The 21,414-nt window shown below is 32.2% G+C and overlaps 1 protein-coding gene, 1 long non-coding RNA gene and 2 other non-coding genes across 4 annotated transcripts; all 4 read right to left on the bottom strand.

The window, feature by feature from the left end:
• Nucleotides 1-3,206: 3,206 nt before the first annotated feature.
• Nucleotides 3,207-4,529, bottom strand: LOC112732362 (cytidine deaminase 1). The gene has a single exon (XM_025781065.3). It carries the CDS (start codon nucleotides 4,315-4,317, stop codon nucleotides 3,403-3,405), a length of 915 nt encoding a protein of 304 aa, XP_025636850.1. The 5' UTR covers nucleotides 4,318-4,529; the 3' UTR covers nucleotides 3,207-3,402.
• A 4,460-nt stretch (nucleotides 4,530-8,989) lies between these two features.
• Nucleotides 8,990-10,154, bottom strand: LOC112732361 (uncharacterized). Its single transcript, XR_011869804.1, has 3 exons — nucleotides 9,887-10,154; nucleotides 9,360-9,381; nucleotides 8,990-9,259 (listed from the first exon to the last, which is right to left on the bottom strand). It is a non-coding gene; the product is annotated as an uncharacterized lncRNA (long non-coding RNA).
• An 8,448-nt stretch (nucleotides 10,155-18,602) lies between these two features.
• LOC112739460 (small nucleolar RNA R71) lies at nucleotides 18,603-18,706 on the bottom strand. Its single transcript, XR_003170395.1, has one exon. It is a non-coding gene; the product is annotated as a small nucleolar RNA R71 (small nucleolar RNA).
• Nucleotides 18,707-20,544: 1,838 nt separating this feature from the next.
• On the bottom strand, nucleotides 20,545-20,652 carry LOC112739434 (small nucleolar RNA R71). Its single transcript, XR_003170370.1, has one exon. It is a non-coding gene; the product is annotated as a small nucleolar RNA R71 (small nucleolar RNA).
• Nucleotides 20,653-21,414: the final 762 nt, after the last annotated feature.

Genomic DNA, 21,414 nt, shown 5'->3' with positions numbered 1-21,414 from the left:
CCTCTCAACTAAATCTAAATCATTGAAAGGTAAAATATGCGAGCTCTCTTTGAATGGGTGCATTCCCACACTTTATAACCTCTGGTCTATGCTGTCTGTACTTGGATCTGGGCCAAAAAGGGCTTCAGAATTCGCTGGGGGCGCATTCTGTAAATTCTGATGCGTGGGTCACGCGGTCGCGTCATTTGGAGCTTTTCCTTGCCACGCGGTCGCGTCAGTCATGCGACCGCGTCATATGCGTTCTGCTTAAGGCGCGCGGTCGCGTCAGTCATGCGGCCGCGTCGCTGCTGATTCGTGCTTGGCACGCGATTGCGTCGTCCGTGCGATCGCGTGGATACTAGTTTCCTTAAAGCTCCGTTTTGCTTTCTCCTTCCATTTTAGTATGTTTCCTTTTCCATCCTTTAAGTCATTCTGCCTTAGAAAATCTGAAACTACTCAACACACTGATCACGGCGTCGAATGGAAATAAAGGTAATTAAAATAATTAATTTTTAAAGCTTAGGAAACATGTTTTTCACAATATGACATAATAAGGAAGGGAAAGTAAAATCTTGTAATTAATGTGAATAAGTGGGTGAAGGATTGTATAAATCACTCAAATTAAGCACAAAAGAACTCATGAAATATGGGTTTATCAAAGAGGTTGAAGAGTTTGACAAGGGTGTGCTTTCTTAGTGTTGTTGTTGCATCCGTAGAAGAAAGAAACAACAAGGATAATGATGTTAAAGTTGATTTGGATTTAAATTTAGAGAACAAATTAGGATTGGAATAAAGAGAGATGGAGGTTGAGGATAAATGTTGGAGGAAGACATCAGGTGCTTAGGTTTTGAGGGAATGGTGACTGGCCGTGGTAGAGACGAAGGATGAGGGTTGTGAAATTTGGAATTTAGGAAAGAAGATAAAAAGGGTAATTTAAAAATTTTATTAAAAATTCAACGAAAAATCACAGTTTGGGTACTATTGTCACACGAAACCCATCTTTCATGGATACAACGTTAGTTTTTTTTGTTTGATGGGTACTTTTGCCAATGTTCGCAAAATTTATGGGTACAAATGGTAGTTTCCATTAATATATTTGATATGTTTTGTGTGATATGGGTAAATGAACTATATATGTAGTTATGCTGCGTGTGCGTTGTATACAGTTTTTGTTTTGGTTTTAAAATTATTTATAATATAACAAGTGAAAGGAGATAAATGTTTGTGTTTCATATTATTAAAAATAAAGTTTATACGAACAAAATATACACAAAAAAAGTAATGCAGATACATGAAGTCTTTTTTAAAATAATCTTAAATTACAAAGTTGTTTACAAAGTGATTAAAGGTTCTGCCCAACAAAAATTTATTAAAAGCGAGGAAATATGTACATATTATAGTTATAAATTTAATGTGGCTTTAATTCAAAGTCGAATTTGTTATTTACTTTATTAATATTCAAATTTATTGATGTCAAGCATTTATATAACTTCTTATCCAACAAAATTTTCATGGTGACAATCATTTGTGAAATCAAGTGCTTCAACTTGCACAAAGTATAATTTGACAAACATGTTCATTGAAACTTTGAAAGGATTAAACTTACTTACCTAACCCCACTTCCCTCCTCTCTTCCAACTTTTTTTTCTTTCGTACGATTATTTATTTATGAAGATTCATGTGTATTTATCTTCACATGAATGATATTTAAAAATTATTAAATAATAATTTAATTATATATATATTAAATTTAATAATTCTCGACTAAAAATTTTATAAATAGATAATTACATATAAATTTCTACCTTATTTTTTGTAAGGACAAAAGTAGGTATCCTTGTGAAGTTTATTACTTATGATGATTGATGAAGAGATTTGTGACCTAGAAGTCCATTTTGTTAAATAAGGACAAAAGTAGGTGCCCTTAACAAGAATAATTAGATTTGGTGTTTTGTGGGTTTGTCTTAGGCCTTAGCTAGGGAATAGATTCTCTCCAATAAAAAAAATTAGATGATATTTAATATTTAATTTTATTTTTTATTATGTTTTATTAATTTTTTTGTCACACTTATAGAATTAAAAATAAAAAAACACATTTTATTCTCTGAAGTATTAAAAATAATAGAGAGGATCCATTTCCGTTTTCCGACTGCATCATTGTTAGGGTGAGTTTGGACAATCCAGTGCATCTTTGACTCATCATGCTTCTTCATTCACCGTATTATGGAAGAAATAATTTATTAAAATAAGAAAGATCAATGTACTTGTGTACTCCATCCACTACTTAACTGCGTAATTACGAATGGCACATGCACAAAATATAGCCAAAGCATCATGATGCTTCCTTCCCTTTATGTATGTATTTTATACTTTCCCCTCCCAATTTGACTTTCAAAATAAATTTAAGGTATATGCGAGGTAAAACTCAACTCCAACATATATAAAGTTTCTTTTTCTCCATTAAACAAAAACTTATCAATCACATGAAATTGTCCTCCTATGAACGAGATAATATGTGAAAATTATTAAATAATTTAATATATTTGACTAAATTATTATTTTTAGATAATTAATTATTTTTTATAAAAATATTTTTATGCAAAAATAATATTACAAATTATTAAATTATTCAATTAAACATATTCAATAAATATATTAAATCGCCAATGAGTAATAGTTCAAATGGCATAGACTTCTCATACTCAACGAAGAGGTTGCGGGTTCGAATCTCCTATCTTTCCAAATTTGCCAATGAGTAATAGCTTAAATGGCATAGTCTCCCCATATTCAATTAAGAGGTTGCGAGTTCGAGTCTCCTCCTATCTTTGGTAAAAATAAATAAATAAATAAATATATTAAATCATTAACAATTTAAAATATTATCTAAAAACAATTTAATAAAAGTAGTCATTTTACTTTTATATAAAGACAATTTTAAGTAGGCGAATTCTAATATGCCTATATTTATTATAGTGATTATAAAATGATAAAATTAAAGTTATATTTTTTTATATTTTAATAATATTTTTTAGCAACATTTTTTTAAAAGTCATAACGAGTATAGCCAATTAGTCACCAGTCTCACCACAGCATAGATAATAGATATACTAGAATAACTCTTAAGTAATCAACAACAACAACAACAACAGAGGGTGTTTAACAGAAGAAAGGAAAGTAATCCACGTAAGATTTCCAATTTTTAGTGCATTACCAGAAGAAAACAAATATACATAATAAAAAGAGTTTTCAGTACTGTTTCATTATAACAATATAATATAACAAGAATTTGAACCACAAAAGAAATGGTAATGATTATACACCATCCATTCATGAGTCATGGACTCATATGCATGAATGAGCACCATGATCAATCAGAAACCAACAACAATAATCACAATCTGAATCTGAAAACCATGCCAATTGTCAAACATCATTGGAATCGGAACAGCAAAGCAATGCTTGGAAGCTGCACGTGGCTGAAATGGAACGCATCAACAACCTCGCCGTCTCTTCCTGCCTCACCGGAGCACCCTCTTTCTCCACCAGCACTGCCCCCACGATCTCATCATACCCACCACCGCCACCCGCCACAAACGCCACCACTGCCGCCTGTACGGGCCCTAAGCTCGGGTTAAACGCCGCCGATTCCATGTAAGATCCCTTATAAACCTTCCCGCCGCAATCCACCAGAGCCACCCCTGAAGGGGACCCACTGTAAGGTGCATGCGACGCATTCGCAGCCTCCAAAGCCGCAATCTTTAACTTCTCATCATCAACGACCGTACCGTGTCCATTGCAAACAACACCATTATTGGATCTCAAATTCTCATCTTCATCATCGCGATTCATTCGGGTTCGGGCTGTGAGCTTCAACCCGTTGTTTCGGGGCTCCAAGAGAAAAGGAGAACCTTCGGGGAAGAGATCGAGGGGACCGAAACGGTGTGGGAGGAAGTCGGAGAGGGGGGTGAATTGGTCATTGTTGTCGGAGATTATGAGGATTTGGATGTTCTCTGAGTCGCGGAGCTCCTGGAGGAACTGGCGGCAGTGGCCACAGGGTGCGGCGGAGACGGCGAAGGAGGTGAGGGAGGTCTCGCCGTTGAGGAGGAGGTTGGTTACGAGGAATTGTTCGGCGTGAACGGAGTGGTGGAGGGGGAGGCCGGGGAATTCGAGATTCACACCGACGTAGATGCGACCGGAGGATCCGAGTCCTACGGCGGCGACCCGGAAATTGGAGATTGGTGGGCGGGCGAGGGTGCGGGTTGAGTCGACGAGGGAGGCCAGTGATTGGGCCGTGGGTTGGACTTGGATGGGCTTAATTACGAATCCGGGTCGATCCATCTGTTTTAGTATTATGTTTTGTGAAGAAAAGGAAGAGAGACGGAGGGGGAGATACTGAGAGGAGTTTCCATTCAATTTATAGGTGAGAGTGAAGTATTATGTGTGTCCCTTCTGTTTCTGATCTCATCTCTCATAGTCTCACTAATTGGATATTCATTCAAGAAAGATCCCTTTTTTTAAAAACAAAAATCTTCCATAAAATACAAAATTAATTATTTAGTTATTTTATTTGATTTGATTTGGATTAAATTAATTTAAAAAATTACTTCAAGAATTAAAAGTGAGTCGAGTAGATTGCTAACGTTGTCATTGTCAAAAAACAAAATAAAATAGAAAACGTAAAGTAGTCTTTTACTAAGATATCTTTTTGTAAAGTAAATTTTTTCTTTTTAAAATTTGTTAAAAAGTTTTAAAATATACTTAAATTTTACGTTGTTTTAATTTTGTTTAAATTTTTTTTATTTATATCAAATATATTTTTAACGGCTAATTTTTTTAAAAAAAATTAAAGAGCAATTCAGTAACAATTTTACGAGAATGACCTTTAACACAAACAAATTAAACATAGTTATCAATTTATTATGTATTATTAATGAATTGATCTTCAACTTTTTTAGTTATCAAGAGTATTTGATACTATAACTTCCAATGAGTTATAACTCAAATAGTATAGTTTTTCCGTACCAACTAAGAGGTCGCGAGTTCGAATATCTCTATCTTTGGTTAAAAAAAAAAGGGTATTTGATGCTAATCGAAAACGTTTGAAACAAAATAAAACTTAGAATAAATTACCATTTGTACCCATAAAAGATAAAACGACAATTATAACCACGGAAGATGGCCTTCGTGTACCAAAAGTACCCGGACGTTGGTTACGCAATTGGTCTGTTAGGATACTTTTGACACACATAAGCCATCTTCTGTAATTACAATTGTTATTTTATTCTTATATGGGTACATTTGTCGGCATCTATACTCTATATCTTTTATGGGTACAAATGGTAATTTATTCATAAAACTTAAATATTTTTAAAATTTTGGCAAATTTTAAAAATAAAAAATATATTTTATTTTACTTTTTAAGTGATAAGTTCAAACTTCACGATTTAAGATACGCAAATATATCCATATTTTGGCTTAAATATTTTCTTTTTAACTTTTGTAAAATGCTGTACATGCTCTTATAAAACACACTTAAAATGAATAACTTTTTTCTATTAGTGAAAAGGATAAATAAGTCCTTAGGCTTTTTGTTTTGTGGACATTTTTGTCTCTAACCATTGAAAAATACTTTTAAGTCCCTGACCTTCATAAAATTTAGACGGATCAGTTCCTGACGGAGGCATTTGGACGGATCAGTCCCGGCATTTGGACGGAGGGACTGATCCGTCCAAATTTTATGAAGGTCAGGGACTTAAAAGTATTTTTCAAAGGTCAGGAACAAAAATGTCCGCGGGATAAAAAGTTAGGGACCTATTTGTCCTTTTCTCATAATATTATTTTAAAAAATAATAACAAATATGATTTTTAAATTTTATCTTCTGTGAATTATGATTTAATTTATTTTTAAAATTTTATTAAAAAATTATAAACAGTAAAAAAATCTATTTTAACTATTTTTATTTTTTTTATAAAATTTAACAAAATACTGAAAATAAACTTAAAAAATAAAAAAAACTCAGACCCGGTTTATAATATTAACGGAAAGATATATAATACAGTTCAATTAGGTATCCTTTAAATTAATTCTTCGTTCAGCCTTTTTATTATTTTTTTAACCCTAAACAAAATTACAAAAACAGATTAACTAAAATTCAAATTCAAATTTTAAATTTAAATCTTATAAATCCCTACAAATTCCAAACAAGATCCTAAATATTCTAAATCAGATTTTCATCACTAGTAAAATCTTCCTTCCGTAAAGATACAGAACTGCAGCGCTTTCCTCTCCTCATCTGTGACTGCTTTCGTCTTCTCCCGCGTTGCCCACTTCCTCTACGACAATCTCCTCCTTCGGCGACGCTCACCTCCCTCGTGACGCACGCACATCTCCGCACCTCCTCCATCGATGGACTCCTCCTCGTCTCTGGTCTTCTCCCTCGCACCACGCACAACCGTCTCCTCCTCCCCCTATCTCCTCTTCCACGTCGCACTTCTTCTTTGTCTCTGATAGTTCTACTTGTAAAATGTTAAAAAAATTTGGTTGAATTCATTCATGAAGATATGTTATCCTTTTTTTTATTTAATAAAAGGTTTTATTTTTTTTTTCAATTTATGTATAATGTGTTTTATTTTTTTTAAATGTGTTTGTGATTATAATTTTTTTTGCACTCATATATTTGATTTGGGAGTTGTAATGTTAACTTAATTTAGATGAATCAATACTTAAATTTGGATGTATTTATGTTATTCATTATATTCTTATGAATATATATAAGTTTGTTTTTATATGAGTTTTGGATGTGTTGATAAAATATTTAGAATACATTCTTATAATTTTAAATGTGTATTTGAGTTTAATTTGATCTGAATTCAATATGTAATTTAGAATTATAATGACAATAATTTAGATAGGTTAATACATAATTTTAAATGTGTTTATGTTATTTATTTAATTTTAGATGTATTGTTAACATAAATTTTAAACATTTTAAATAAAAAAATAATTAAAATGAGTTTAATTAATTTTAAAAACTTCACTAATCTTTCAAAAATTAGTACACGAAAATAATAGTTGCTACTTGCTAGTTGCTACCGACAAGGAGGCAAGTGAAGTCAGGTCTCCCTATATCATTGGAGACCATTTACATTTTACAGCCCACGTTTCTTTTCTTCTTTTTATCTGCTAAAGTACTAAACTACTTTTAAAAAAAGGAATTGTCTAGGAGAAACTTGAAGTTGGTTCTTAAAGAATCAGGGCAACATATTCTAATTTAGACATAGTGGCTTTTATTGGCACCGTATAAAACGGTGTATATTTGCAAGTTTGCCTTTAAAATTGTGCTAATTACAAAAGACCCCTTGAATTGAGTAAAGTTAAAGAATTGATAGTGTTAGTTGAAGACTAATTGTATTTTTTTATTAATATTTTAATATTAATACTAGTATTTTTGCCCGTAAAAAACTACGAATATATTTAAATCAAAATCAACAAAGATTCTATATTAAAATGCATTTAAACTAAAAGATGTTTGTATAAAATCTAGTCTTTCAAACTCATTCGTCAACATAAATGCTTGGTTGCTCGTAGATAGGAAGTACTTGCAATAAATTCTCTATCCTTGTTCATACAGTTTTTTTTTGAGTTCTCACCAATACTAATAAAAATATTTTTTTTGACTCTCTATTAGTCATATCACCCAACATTTTTTTTATCCTAAATTTTTCATATTCCTATCATCAATTTGAGAGTCATTAATTTTTTTTGTTGTCCTCTTTTTAATAATAATATTGATTTTCTTTTTAATTTAGTCTTTTTTACTCATTTTTAATAAAATTCATTCTTTTTTTGTAACAATAACTGCATAAAAAAAAGATAAACTAATAAATTCTAATATCAAATACTAAAAAAAAAAAAAACAAAATAATTCATAATACCAAACAAATATGAATAGTCACGGTTGATTAAAGAAGATCAAATAGAATTATTATTATTTTTAAAGAATGAGTGAAAACTTACAATGTCTCTTCATTTTTAAATTACTTGTTTAAAATTTGAAGATCTACTCTCGAGAACAATTTTTTATTTTAAAGTAAGTTTGAGACATAACCATATTCAAGTGCTACTAGATTTCTAAGTTAATAGCATGTGCAAGAAAATAGAAAAGTCTATTATATATATTTTTATAATAGGTAAAATCCACTAATGGTCCTAGAATTTATAAATAAATAGAGATATATGTTCTCATCATAAATGCGTATTACAATGCTTAAAAAATTTAAAAAAACAGACACGATTTTTCATATAAAAGATACGAATCTACAATAAAAAAATCAAAGTCAATAATGAAATCAGGAGGAGCAAAGAAAAAAAGTATGCCTTGTGAGATAATTTCAATATGAATCTAATATGAATCTATTATGCACGAACAAATCAAGTTCAATGTGTAGTATATGGGTATGATTAGTAATATAAGTAGTAATTACTCAAAAAAGTAAGCAAAAGTCTTAATGAAGAGTGGTCTAAGATTTTAATATAGTAAAAAAAATTATCGTCAGACATCAATTATCAAATCCTATTCATCAGTGAGGCATTAAGTAATAAGCTAAACTAAAAGTGTGATTATAGACCACACAATCGATGAAAATGACGACGACAATTTCCATACACAGATCAACAAATTTGTATGCAAGATGAAGGGAGAATAAGACTATTGAAATTATATAGCTCGAAAGTAAAATAAAAATAACAGAAAAAAATATATGAGGAGAACGGGGATAGTTGAAAATTACTTATTAAAAAAATCAGACATTTGAACAACAAATTAAAAATCATGTTTAAATTTTAAAAAATCAAGAAGAAACAAAGGCAGTAACAACTTTCATTAATGGACCAATGAGCTAAGTTCTATAGCTAGGGTAGCAGTAATAAAATGGGAGAATTTGGGCAATGTGAAAAAAAGAATTAGCTAAGGGACACACAATAAACAAAATTACATACATAACAAACAAATTCAGTCAAAATATCATTATCACCAGATTTTTTAGATATATAAGTCATATAACAGCACTTACCAAGATATTATCACTACCGCAAAAAAGATCTTCGAAAATTTCTTGAGGATTGAACAAATTAAAAAACTAAAATTAACCTCTAAGCCTATGAAAATATTAGTTTGAGAATTCTTACTATAGGAATACTTCATAATATCCACCTGTTGTCTGTCCAGTGTTAGATCCATCATAGGAATCTCAGAGGATGTTCAACAGGCCTAGCTATTGTCTGAAAAATTAAAAAATTGTATTGCTCATGAGCAACACTTCCGCATAAATCGAATGCCAAATGATGATAGTGAATCACATCTAACTGATTTACTCCTTACATCAATTCTTGTCCCTCCAATCCTGTTTTATATAACATATAGGTTTAGACTTTGCAAGAAAAACATAATAATTCATAATGTGAAGCAATTCATCAAATATGTAATGTGCAAGGAAATAATGCTAAAGAAAATAGAGTGGTTATATCCAATGAAAAAGAATTAAGTTTAGGCTTAGCAATTCATCAAACATGTAATATGCAAGAAAAAGAAAGTAAAGTAATTCACCAATCACTCCAATAAGTTAAATAGTTGACCCAATAAGCTCCAATATTAAACACTAAAGAAAAACATAATAATTCATAATATAAAACAATTAATCAAACATGTAATGTACAAGGAAGTAATGCTAAAGTAAATAGAAGAAATTTATAATACAAAGGAATTCATCAAATATATAATATGTAAAAAAGAAAGTAAAGCAAGTCATCAATCTCTAACTTGCATAGAAGCACACAATTATGAATAAATCCACTGTCTAATTATATTAGGATGAAACTAAAAATACAGTGGAACATATAATTACTTACACAAAAAATAAAGAAACACAGTGGTAAGGTGGTCTCTAAGCCAAAGTGCAGAGGGTGAAGTGACTCCATTGGTGGCAGAGTAGAAACTTTCTGTGACGATGGAAGTGGAGAACGATGGCGAGGATAGCTTAGAGAGAAACAGGGTCGTGAAATAGCAAGTGAATTTTCTGTGATGATGGAAGTGGAAAACGATAATGAGAATAGCTTGGAGAGAAACTAGTCCTGAACGCAGTGGTTGAACCGTTAAAGTGAGTTTGCGTGCCTACGTGAGGTTGAACGCAGGAAAGCAGAGAAAGATAAAGGGGATAAAATTGAAAAGAGGATTATATTATGAAGCTTCTAATTTGCAATTGGAAAAAAAAAGCGGAAAACATTTTTTATTTCAGTACAATTAGGTATTTTTAAAAATTTTTTTATTTAATTTTTGAAAAAAAAAAAGAAAATAAATAATAAATAATTTTTTTATTTTTTGAACAAAAAATACATAAAAATAAATATTTAAATTAATTAAATAATAATAAATTTTTAAAAAGACTAATCAAAAGTTGAATTTTAAACAACACGTAATATTTTTTCTTCTAATTTAAGTGTAATTAGAAGATACTACGTGACATTTTTTTATTGCAAAATTAGGATAAGATAATAGATTGATTAAGAGACAAAATGTCCTTTTATCTATAAGTTGCTTAATTGTATTTCAAATTAACATTTAATTTTTATTTTAAAATAGTAAAACAACATAGAGTTCAGTTTAAAAAATTAAAATAATTTTGTAATATTAAATTTAAAAATACCAAATAAACATCCTTTATGTAATAATTTTAAAATTACTAAAATATTTTTATAGGAATAATTAATATTATTTGATTTATTAACCATTATGAATTTTAATTGATATTGAAAAGGCTAAAATACTCTATAGTTACTTTTTAAAATACCAAAATAATTTTTTAGTATTAATTTTAAAAAGACTAAAATAACTTTTTAGAATAAAGATTAATTAATTGTATTAGAAATTATAAATTTAAATTTTTGAAACAACTAAAATATTCTTATAATTAAAACAACATTTTATAGTTAATTTTAAACAGAATAAAATATCATTATAGAATTAAGATTAAATTATTATGTCAGTTTTTATATTTTTATCAAATTTATAATTAATTTTGTATAATTTAAAAATTTTAATTAACGCACTATACCATTTTAAAATATCCTTATTAATTATATTAAAATTAAAAATTTGATATAATTTTAGAAAGACAAAAATACTTTTATAATGAATATTTAGAATACTAAAATATCTTTAAATCATTAACATGAAAAGACTAAATTACTTTTAAAGGAATAATTAAAATTGTATGATTATATTAGAAATTAAAAAATTTAATCTAATATTAAAAAGACTAAACCCTTATACACAGTTGTACTTAAACTTTAAAAGACTATTTTTTTTTAAGAATTAATCTTAAGGGATTAAAATATTTATTTTTTATAATAAAAATTATTTATTTAATTTAAAAATTATAAATTTTAAGTTTCAAAAAGACTAATATTTCTTAATTAAATTGTAGAGTTATATTTTTTATTAAATTATTAAAAAAAGATTAGATCATAATATGATTTTTTTAAAAAAAATAAAAAATAAAGATTACAGACTCAATGATCCATATAAATAAAAATCATTCTAATTTTAGCAGACTACATTTTTTACTTAAAAAGGTGTAATCTGTTCTCCACATCACCCAACTTTGAGTGCTAATAATAAAAATTGGGTTCATATTATAAAAAGTTTAAAAACCTGTATTTACGAGTGAGACTTGACATTATTATCAATTCTATTACTTAACTTGTTTGTTTAAGCAACCAAAGATCAGTAAATCCTTAAAATAGTCCTCCAAATTGGGCCCATGCATCAATGTTGCCCCTCAATTTTCAATTGCTCTAAATGTACCCTCCAAGTTGAGTTCTGTGCAAAATTCTGGTCCTTTGACCCAATTTCGACATGACTCAGCAGCCAGAGCGCTGAGCTGGCAGTGCCACTTCCACGTAGGATGCCTGAAATGACTAGCTGATGTGGAATAAGATAAAAAAAATTCCCAAATTAGTCCCTAGCACTAATCATAAACCCTAACGTAGTCCTTCCTTCTTCCTTTATGAATCTCTTCGCCATCCAGCTAAAGCTCTTCGGCTTCTACCCTCTTCTTGCTCTGATTCTTGTTCGATTTCATCCTGTTATTCTTTTTCTTCCTTCTCTCACACCATGAGTGACAGTCACGCTTCTGGAAGGTCAAATCGCTCATCTGCAACCAAAAATTGGAAAAGGAACAATATGCGTAGCCGGCGTTCAGCGATTCCAGAGTGGTGCGGTTGCGGGTGCAGGCCTGTCCTTCGGTGGTCAATGATAGAGACGCATCCTAATAAGCCGTTCTTCTTGTGTCCCAATTATAATGTGAGTGCACTAACTATATGATATTTGAAGCGTTGGTTATTTGAGGTAATTGTTTGCTAAGGTTGATGCATATTTTCAGACTAGTGGAAAGAATTGGTGTGGGTTATTTGTCTGGACAGATTCTGTATAGGATGAGGTGCTGGTGAAGTCTGATGAAGAAGATGAGCATGATGAGATGAAGATGAACATTGCATGGAATGTGGGTAAACTGGAAGCAGATGTAAAAAATATAATATTGATGGTCCAAGTGCTTGGTTTAGGGTTATTCGTGTTATTTGTGTTTGTGTTAATGTTACTGTAAAATGTTTGATTAGGTTCAGAACTGCAGCATAGAACCATGATGTTAGTGTAATCTGTTTTATAAACATTGTCATTGATATTAGATAAGTTTTGATATATTGAATGATTGTGGTATTTGGTGGGTTGTTCCTATGATTTTATTTTTGTAAACGTAATTGAACACCCAATTATGTTATGGATAAGCAACAATAGTGATAGCTAACATAAGGCATCATGCATAACTAAATGACAATAACACTAGTTCATATAAGCTTCTGCAGTAATGCAGTGATCATAAGAACAACCAAAAAGACACTGAGCATTGTTTCAGCTATTTTCCAGTAACCTAATTAGCATTAAAAAGTGGTAGAGTTGTCTATGGACCAAACATAAAACAAAGATAATTGTTTCACAAAACACACAAATTTTCGAAGTTTCAACCTAAAACTATGGACATAATCACTTCTTTCTTGGCGGTTCGAATCCTGGGGTGGGCACAAACTTGAGGAAGTTGGCCAGCCGTGCTGCAGTTGCATCACTACCTCCCTGCATTGGATTTAATGATGCAGAGCCAATTGGAGGAGGTGACCTTCTTTTAAGTGGCAGTTTTTCAGGTCTTGTGGGTGTCTTCCTCTTAAATTGATGCTCCTGCAGTGCAAACAATTATAAGGCATAGAAAATAAGGTAACGCCAAATAATAAAAACACCAACCATGAAGCATTATTGTACAATACCTTCTGGGAGTCTTCTGCCTTAGAGTATGAGGGCTGAGATAGATCAATCTTAGCCTGCTGGATATCCACTTCCACAAGAGGGAAATGATTAGGGGCAGATGCAGTAGCTGAAGCAAACGCTATTGCAGTTCCATATCCTGTTGCAGTAGCAGAGGCACTTGCAGCTTGAGTTGCATTAGAAGTAGTTGCTGTAGCAGACGCAGAAGCAGTGACTGTGACATTCTGAGCAGCAGCCTTAGGGTCTTTAATTCTGTGAACCTATCTGACACATCTCTCTTAGGTCTGCATCACTGTTTAACTTCCTCAATCCCTCCCCTATGCTCTTTCCAGGTACAAGCCACCAAACCTCCTTTATTCTGTCATAACCTAGCTCCTTATAATAGTTTCTCAGGTAAAATACATCCAGCCTATCTACCTCAACATCACCCAGGCAGTTTCTATTGTCAAGATAGTACCCAATCTTTCCATCAACACCCTTTTCGAAAGTTCCTCCATGATGAAACATAATGTCTAGTACTTCATCCATCTGCAAGATACATAAACAAACAAATTAAACACATGCAACACTAAACAACTGTATCATTAGAGGAAAGATCCCCTGTATGATACATAAAAAAACAGAGCAACCCAAATCCCATGCTAACATCGTAACCACAAAAAACCTAACAACATAGAAATCTCAACAAAACACCAAACGAAGATGAAAACACCTCAATCAACAACTCAAGTGAAGAGCCATCAATGAAAACCCAAAAAAAAAAAAATTTAAACTTCAACTCTTCACTGCATTGCTAACCTTGTTGATGCTTACGATGATGATACCCTATGGTTCACCAACTTTCTACGGTTGGCGTCCTTCCTTCTCTTGCCGATGAACTCAAAAAATCACTAACGAGAATGTGCCCTACTGTGACCGTATTCTCTGGACGAAAGGGAGAAGAAAAGTTTGAAGAGAAGTAGAAGAATGACTAACGAATGATCAACCCTTCCCCAAGAAACCTTTCAATTCCCCTCCATCACAATATAACACCGTTCTGATTCATTCACCCCCTACAAGCAAAACGACGTCGTTCGAGCGTCCTACGTAGAGGTGGCACCGCCAGCTCAACGCTCTAGCTACTGAGTCATGTCGGAATTGGGTAGAAGGACCAAGATTTCGCACGGAGCTCAAACTGGAGGGTACATTTAGAGCAATAAGAAACTGAGGGCCAACATTGGTGCACGGGCCCAATCTGAAGGACCATTTTGCGGATTTACAACCAAAGATACTTTCACGATAGTAGGAAGCTCCTACTTTGTATCATTCATTGTGTTCATGGTTATATTAAATTTTTCACAGCTATGATGTTTTAGATTTAATTGATGGCTAATTTTTTTCTCTATAGAAGTGAGATGAGTGATATACTCAAACATGATAATTTTTAGTATTTTTTTTAAATTGTAGAAGAGGTACATAAATCGGAGAGTCTGATTTTTGTATTTCAAATGTTCTAATTTTTGTACATCTAACAAATTAGAGGGTTTGATTTCTATACTCCAAGTTAAACACATTTGAGATTAACACTCCAATAATTTATTATATAAAAAAACACTATTGTTAACTGATGAGCGGATAATTTATATGCTTTTTGGCATTGTTTTTATATAGTTTTTAGTATGATTTAGTTAGTTTTTAGTTTTTATTAGTTTTTAAATGAAAATCACATTTCTGGACTTTACTATGAGTTTGTGTGTTTTTCTATGATTTCAGGTAATTTCTGGCTGAAATTGTGGGACTTGAGCAAAAATCAGATTCAGAGGCTGAAGAAGGACTGCAGATGCTGTTGGATTCTGACCTCCCTGCACTCAAAGTGGATTTTCTGGAGCTACATGAGTCCAAATGGTGCGCTTACAATTGCGTTGGAAAGTAGACATCCAAGGCTTTCCAGAAATATATAATAGTTCATACTTTGCCCGAGTTTAGATGATGCAAAATGGCGTTCAACACCAGCTCTCTGCCCTATTCTGGCGTTAAACGCCAGAAACAGGTTGCAAAGCAGAGTTAAATGCCAGAAACAAGTTACAAACTGGCGTTTAACTCCAAGGAAGACCTCTACATGTGAAAGCTTCAATGCTCAGCTCAAGCACACACCAAGTGGGCCTAGAAGTGGATTTCTGCATCATTTACTTATTTGTGTTAGATATCTTTGGATCATTTTTAGATCTCTAGACCTCCATGGGATGCTGGCCACTCGGCCATGTCTACCCTATTTTCACTTATGTATTTTCAACGGTAGAGTTTCTACACACCCTAGATTAAGGTGTGGAGCTCTGCTGTTCCTCATGAATTAATGCAAAGTACTATTGTTTTTCTATTCAACTCGAGCCTATTTCTTCTCTAAGATATTCATTCGCACACAAGAACATGATGAATGTGATGATTATGTGACTCTCATCATCATTCTCACTTATGAACGCGTGCCTGCAAACACTTCCGTTCTACATGCAAACAAGCTTGAATGCATATCTCTTAGCCTCCTGATCTACGATCAGAGTCTTCGTGGTATAGGCTAGAATTATTGGTGGCCATTCTTGAGATTCGTAAAGTCTAAACCTTGTCTGTGGTATTCCGAGTAGGATCTGGAAAGGGATGGCTATGACGAGCTTCAAACTCGCAAGTGCTGGGCGTAGTGACAGACGCAAAAGGATTACTGAATCCTATTCCAGTATGATCGAGAACCGACAGATGATTAGCCGTGCGGTGACAGCGCATTTTGGACCATTATCACTGAGAGGACGGGATGTAGCCATTGACAACGGTGATGCCCTACATAAAACTTGTCATGGAAAGGAGTAGGAATGATTGGATGAAGACAGCAGGAAGCAGAGGTTCAGGAGGAACAAAAGCATCTCTATACGCTTATCTGAAATTTTTACGAATGAATTACATAAGTATTTCTATCCTATTTTATGTTTTAATTATATTTTAATTATCAATTCACCATAACCATTTAAATCCGCCTGACTGAGATTTACAAGGTGACCATAGCTTGCTTCAAGCCGACAATCTCCGTGGGATCGACCCTTACTCACGTAAGGTTTATTACTTGGACGACCCAGTGCACTTGCTGGTTAGTTGTGCGAAGTTGTGACGAAGAACTAAAATTATGAACGTGCGTATTAAGTTTTTGACGCCGTTACCAAGGAATGAACGATCACGATTTTGCATACCAAGTTTTTGGCGCTGTTGCCGGGGATTGTTCGAGTTTGGACAACTGACGGTTCATCTTGTTGCTCAGATTAGGTAATTTTATTTTATTTTTAAGCTTTTTATTTCTTATTTTCAAAAATAATACAAAAAAAATTTTCTTCTTTTTCGTTTTTCCCAAAATAATTTTCGAAAAAACAAAAAAAAATCTTATAAAATCATAAAAACAAAAAAATTTATGTTTCTTGTTTGAGTCTAGTGTCAATTTGTAAGTTTGGTGTCAATTGCATCTTTTTAATTTTTCTTAAAATTTTCGAAAATTCATGCATGTGTTTCTCATGATCTTCAAGTTGTTCTTGATGATTTTCTATGTTTGATCTTTAATTTTTCTTGTTTTGTGTCTTTTCTTGTTTCTCATATGCATTTTCAATTTGTTAGTGTCTAAAGTTTGAAAATTTCTAAGTTTGGTGTCTTGCATGTTTTTTTTTTCTTAAAAATTTTCAAAAAATAAGTCTTGATATTCATCTTGATCTTCAAAGTGTTCTTGGTGTTCATCTTGACATTCAAAGTGTTCTTGCATGCATTAGTTGTTTTGATTCATAATTTTTATGTTTTGTTCCAATTTGGTATTTTTCTCTCTCTTCATTAGAAATTCAAAAATAAAAAAATATCTTTCCCTTATTCTTCTCATAAATTTCGAATATTTGAGTTGAATTTTTCAAAAATTTTTCAAAATTTAATTGTTTCTTATGAGTCAAATCAAATTTTTAATTTAAAAATTCTATCTTTTTCAAAAATCAAATCTTTTTCATTTTTTTATGATTTTCAAAAATTTTAAAATGATTTTCAAAATCTTTTTAGTTTGTTACTTGCATAATAAGAAAGGTTCAATCTTTAAATTTTAAAATCATATCTTTTTGTTTCTTGTTAGTCAAGTAATCAACTTTAATTTCAAAAAATCAAATCTTTTTAATTTCCAATTCAAATATTTTTCAAAATGATTTTCAATCATATCTTTTTCAATGTCAATCACATCTTTTTCAAAATCAATTTCAAAATCTTTTCTAACCTTTTATCTTTTCAAAATTGATTTTCAAATCTTTTTCAATTAATCTTATCTTTTTGTTTAATTCTTATCTTTTTCAAAACTACCTAACTAATTCTCTCTCTCTAATTTTCGAAAATCACTAACCTCTTTTTCAAAATTCCTTTTTAATTAACTAATTGTTTTAAATTTTAATTTAATTTAATTTAATTTTTAGTTTATTTTCGAATTTTAACTTTAATATTTAAAATAAGAACAAAAATATTTTTATTTTATTTTATTTCATTTTCGAAATTCTCTCCCCCTCATCTCTTTCTAATTATTTTATTTATCTACTAACACTTCTCTTCTTCTTAAAAATTCGAACCCTCTCCCTATTTCTGTGTTCGAATTCTCTTTCTTCTCTTCTACTCACATAAAGAAACCTCTCTACTGTGGCAAAGAGGATCCCTATTATTTTCTGTTCTCTTCTTTTTCATATGAGCAGTAACAAGGATAAGAACATTCTTGTTGAAGCTGACCCTGAACCTGAAAGGACTCTGAAGAGGAAGCTAAGGGAAGCTAAAGCACAACTCTCTGGAGAAAACCTGACAGAAATTTTTGAAAAAGAAGGAGACATGGCCGAAAATAATAACAATGGTGGAGATGCAAGGAAGATGCTTGGTGACTTTATTGCACCATCTTCTAACTTCTATGGAAGAAGCATCTCACTTCCTGCGATTGGAGTAAATAATTTTGAGCTAAAGCCTCAATTAGTTTCTCTGATGCAACAGAATTGCAAGTTTCATGGACTTCCATCAGAAGATCCTTTTCAGTTCTTAACTAAATTCTTGCAAATTTGTGATACTGTTAAGACCACTGGGGTTGATCCCGAGGTCTACGGGCTTATGCTTTTCCCGTTTGCTGTAAGAGACAGAGCTAGAATATGGTTGGACTCTCAACCTAAAGATAGCTTGAACTCTTGGGATAAGCTGGTCACGGCTTTCTTAGCCAAGTTCTTTCCTCCTCAAAAGCTTAGCAAGCTTAGAGTGGATGTTCAAACCTTCAGACAAAAAGAAGGTGAATCCCTCTATGAAGCTTGGGAGAGATACAAGCAACTGACCAAAAAGTGTCATTTTGACATGCTTTCAGAATGGACCATCTTGGATATATTCTATGATGGTCTTTCTGAATTATCAAAGATGTCATTGGATCATTCTAGAATAAAACAAGAGAATTTAAAGATCAGAGCAAGAGAATCATCAAGAATAACTTTCGAAAATTACATGCATTATGTTCTTCATTGATCTTCAAGTTATTCTTGATGATTCTCTTGCTCTGATCTTTAAATTCTCTTGTTTTGTGTCTTTTGTTATTTCTCATATGCATTTTCAAATTGTTATAGTCGTTAGTATACAAACTTCTAAGTTTGGTGTCTTGCATGCATTGTTTATTTAATCTTAGTTTTCCATGATTAATTGCATTTTGATTATTTCTCATCATTAAAAAAATTCAAAAATTTTTCAAAATTATGTCTTTTCAAGTCAATAATACAGAGAATTGAAGATTCAGAATAGTCAGCAGAGAAATTACACAGAAAAAGCTGGGCATTCAAAACGCCCAGTGAGGAAGGAAAACTGGCGTTTAAACGCCAGCCAGGGCACCTGGCTGGGCGTTAAACGCCCAAAAGGGTAGTATTTTGGGCGTTAAACGCCAGAATGGATACCATTCTGGACGTTTAACGCCAGGATGGCACAATAGGGAAGATTTTGTTTTTAAATCAAATCTTTTTCAAACTTTCATAATTTTTCAAAATCAATTTTTTTTTCAAATAATTTCTATTCAATAATATCTTTTCAAAATCAATTTCTTTCCATTTTTTTTCATTTTCAAAAATCCTTGCTACAATTAATGATTTAATTCAAAATTTTCAAGTTGTTACTTGCCTATTAAGAAAGGATCAAATTTTAAATTCTAGAATCATATCTTCTAATTTCTTGTTAGTCAAGTAATCAACTTTAATTTTAAAACTTTCTTTTTTAATTTGATTTTCAATCATATCTTCTCAATCACATCTTTTTCAAAATAATTTTCAATCATATCTTTTTGATTTCTAATTTCAAAATCTTTTTCAAAATCAATTAACTATTACCTCAATGTCAATTTTCGAAAATCATCAATCAATTCTTTTTAAAATTTCTTTTAATTATTTCAAAATCTTTCTAAATTTAATTTCAAAAATTCTTTCCCCCTCTTCTCACATCCTTCTATTTAAGGGACTAACACTCTTCCTCAATGTGCAATTCAGACTCCCTCTCTCTATAAGTTCGAATTCTCTCCTTTCTACCTCCTCCTTCTATTCTTCTTTTCCTCTGACACCTCAAGGAATCTCTATATTGTGACATAGAGGATTCCATTCTTTCTTCTTCTCTCTTTCATATGAGCAGGAGCAAGGACAAAGGCATTCTTGTTGAAGATGATCCTGAACCTGAAAGGACCTTGAAGAGAAAGCTAAGAGAAGCTAAAGCACAACTCTCTGGAGAGGACCTAACAGAAATTTTCAAACAAGAAGAAGCCATGGCAGCCGAAAACAACAACAATGTCAACAATGCAAGGAAGGTGCTTGGTGACTTTACTGCACCTACTCCCGACTTCTATGGGAGAAGCATCTTTATCCCTGCCATTGGAGCAAACAATTTTGAGCTTAAGCCTCAATTAGTTTCTCTAATGCAATAGAATTGCAAGTTTTATGGACTTTCATTAGAAGATCCTCATCAGTTCTTAGCTGAATTCTTGCAAATCTGTGATACTGTTAAGACCAATGGGGTTGACCCTGAGGTCTATAGACTCATGCTCTTTCCTTTTGCTGTAAGAGACAGAGCTAGGACATGGTTGGACTCACAACCTAAAGAAAGCCTGAACTCTTGGGAAAAGCTAGTCAGTGCTTTTCTGGCCAAATTCTTTCCCTCTCAAAAATTGATTAAGCTAAGAGTGGAGGTCCAGACCTTCAGACAGAAGGAAGGTGAATCCCTCTATGAAGCTTGGGAAAGATACAAGCAATTGATCAGAAGGTGTCCTTCTGACATGCTTTCTAAATGGAGCATCATAGGTATCTTCTATGATGGTATGTCTGAACTGTCCAAAATGTCATTGGACAGCTCTGCTGGAGGATCTCTTCATCTGAAGAAGACGCTTGCAGAAGCTCAGGAACTCATTGAGATGGTTGCAAATAACCAATTCATGTACACTTCTGAAAGGAACCCTGTGAATAATGGGACAAATCAGAAGAAAGGAGTTATTGAGATAGATACTCTGAATGCCATATTGGCTCAGAACAAAATATTGACTCAGCAAGTCAATATGATCTCTCAGAGTCTGTCTGGAATGCAAGCAGCAATAGGCAATACCAAAGAAGCTTCATCTGAAGAAGAAGCTTATGATCTTGAGAATCCAGCAATGGAAGAGGTGAATTACATGGGAGAACCCTATGGAAACATCTATAATCCTTCATGGAGAAACCATCTAAATCTCTCATGGAAGGACCAACAGAGGCCTCAACAAGGCTTCAACAACAGTAATGGTGGAAGAAATAGGTTTAGCAATAGCTAGCTGATGCGTGAGCATCTTGTCTATCTTTTCCTAGTGAATTTGCATCTAAATTGTTGAATTTAATTAAGAATTAATTATATTTTAGCCACTATGGATGCTATTTTGAGTTTTGTAAAATACTGTTTATTTTAGGTAGCATTTGGCGGAATTTGATGGAGTTTCTGCAGAGAAAGAGAAGAAGCCAAGGAGATGACCAGCGAATACCGACGCAGACGCATGGCTCACGCGACTGCGCGGAATGGA

This window comes from Arachis hypogaea, chromosome 13, assembly GCF_003086295.3.
Source record: "Arachis hypogaea cultivar Tifrunner chromosome 13, arahy.Tifrunner.gnm2.J5K5, whole genome shotgun sequence".
Taxonomy (NCBI): Eukaryota; Viridiplantae; Streptophyta; class Magnoliopsida; order Fabales; family Fabaceae; genus Arachis; species Arachis hypogaea.
Note: the sequence above shows the minus strand (reverse complement) of the source record. Positions and strands in the feature narration are given on the sequence as shown.

Coding starts and splice junctions, on each gene's coding strand:
- LOC112732362 (XM_025781065.3), bottom strand. CDS start 4,317: ATGGATCGACCCGGATTCGTAATTAAGCCCATCCAAGTCCAACCCACG.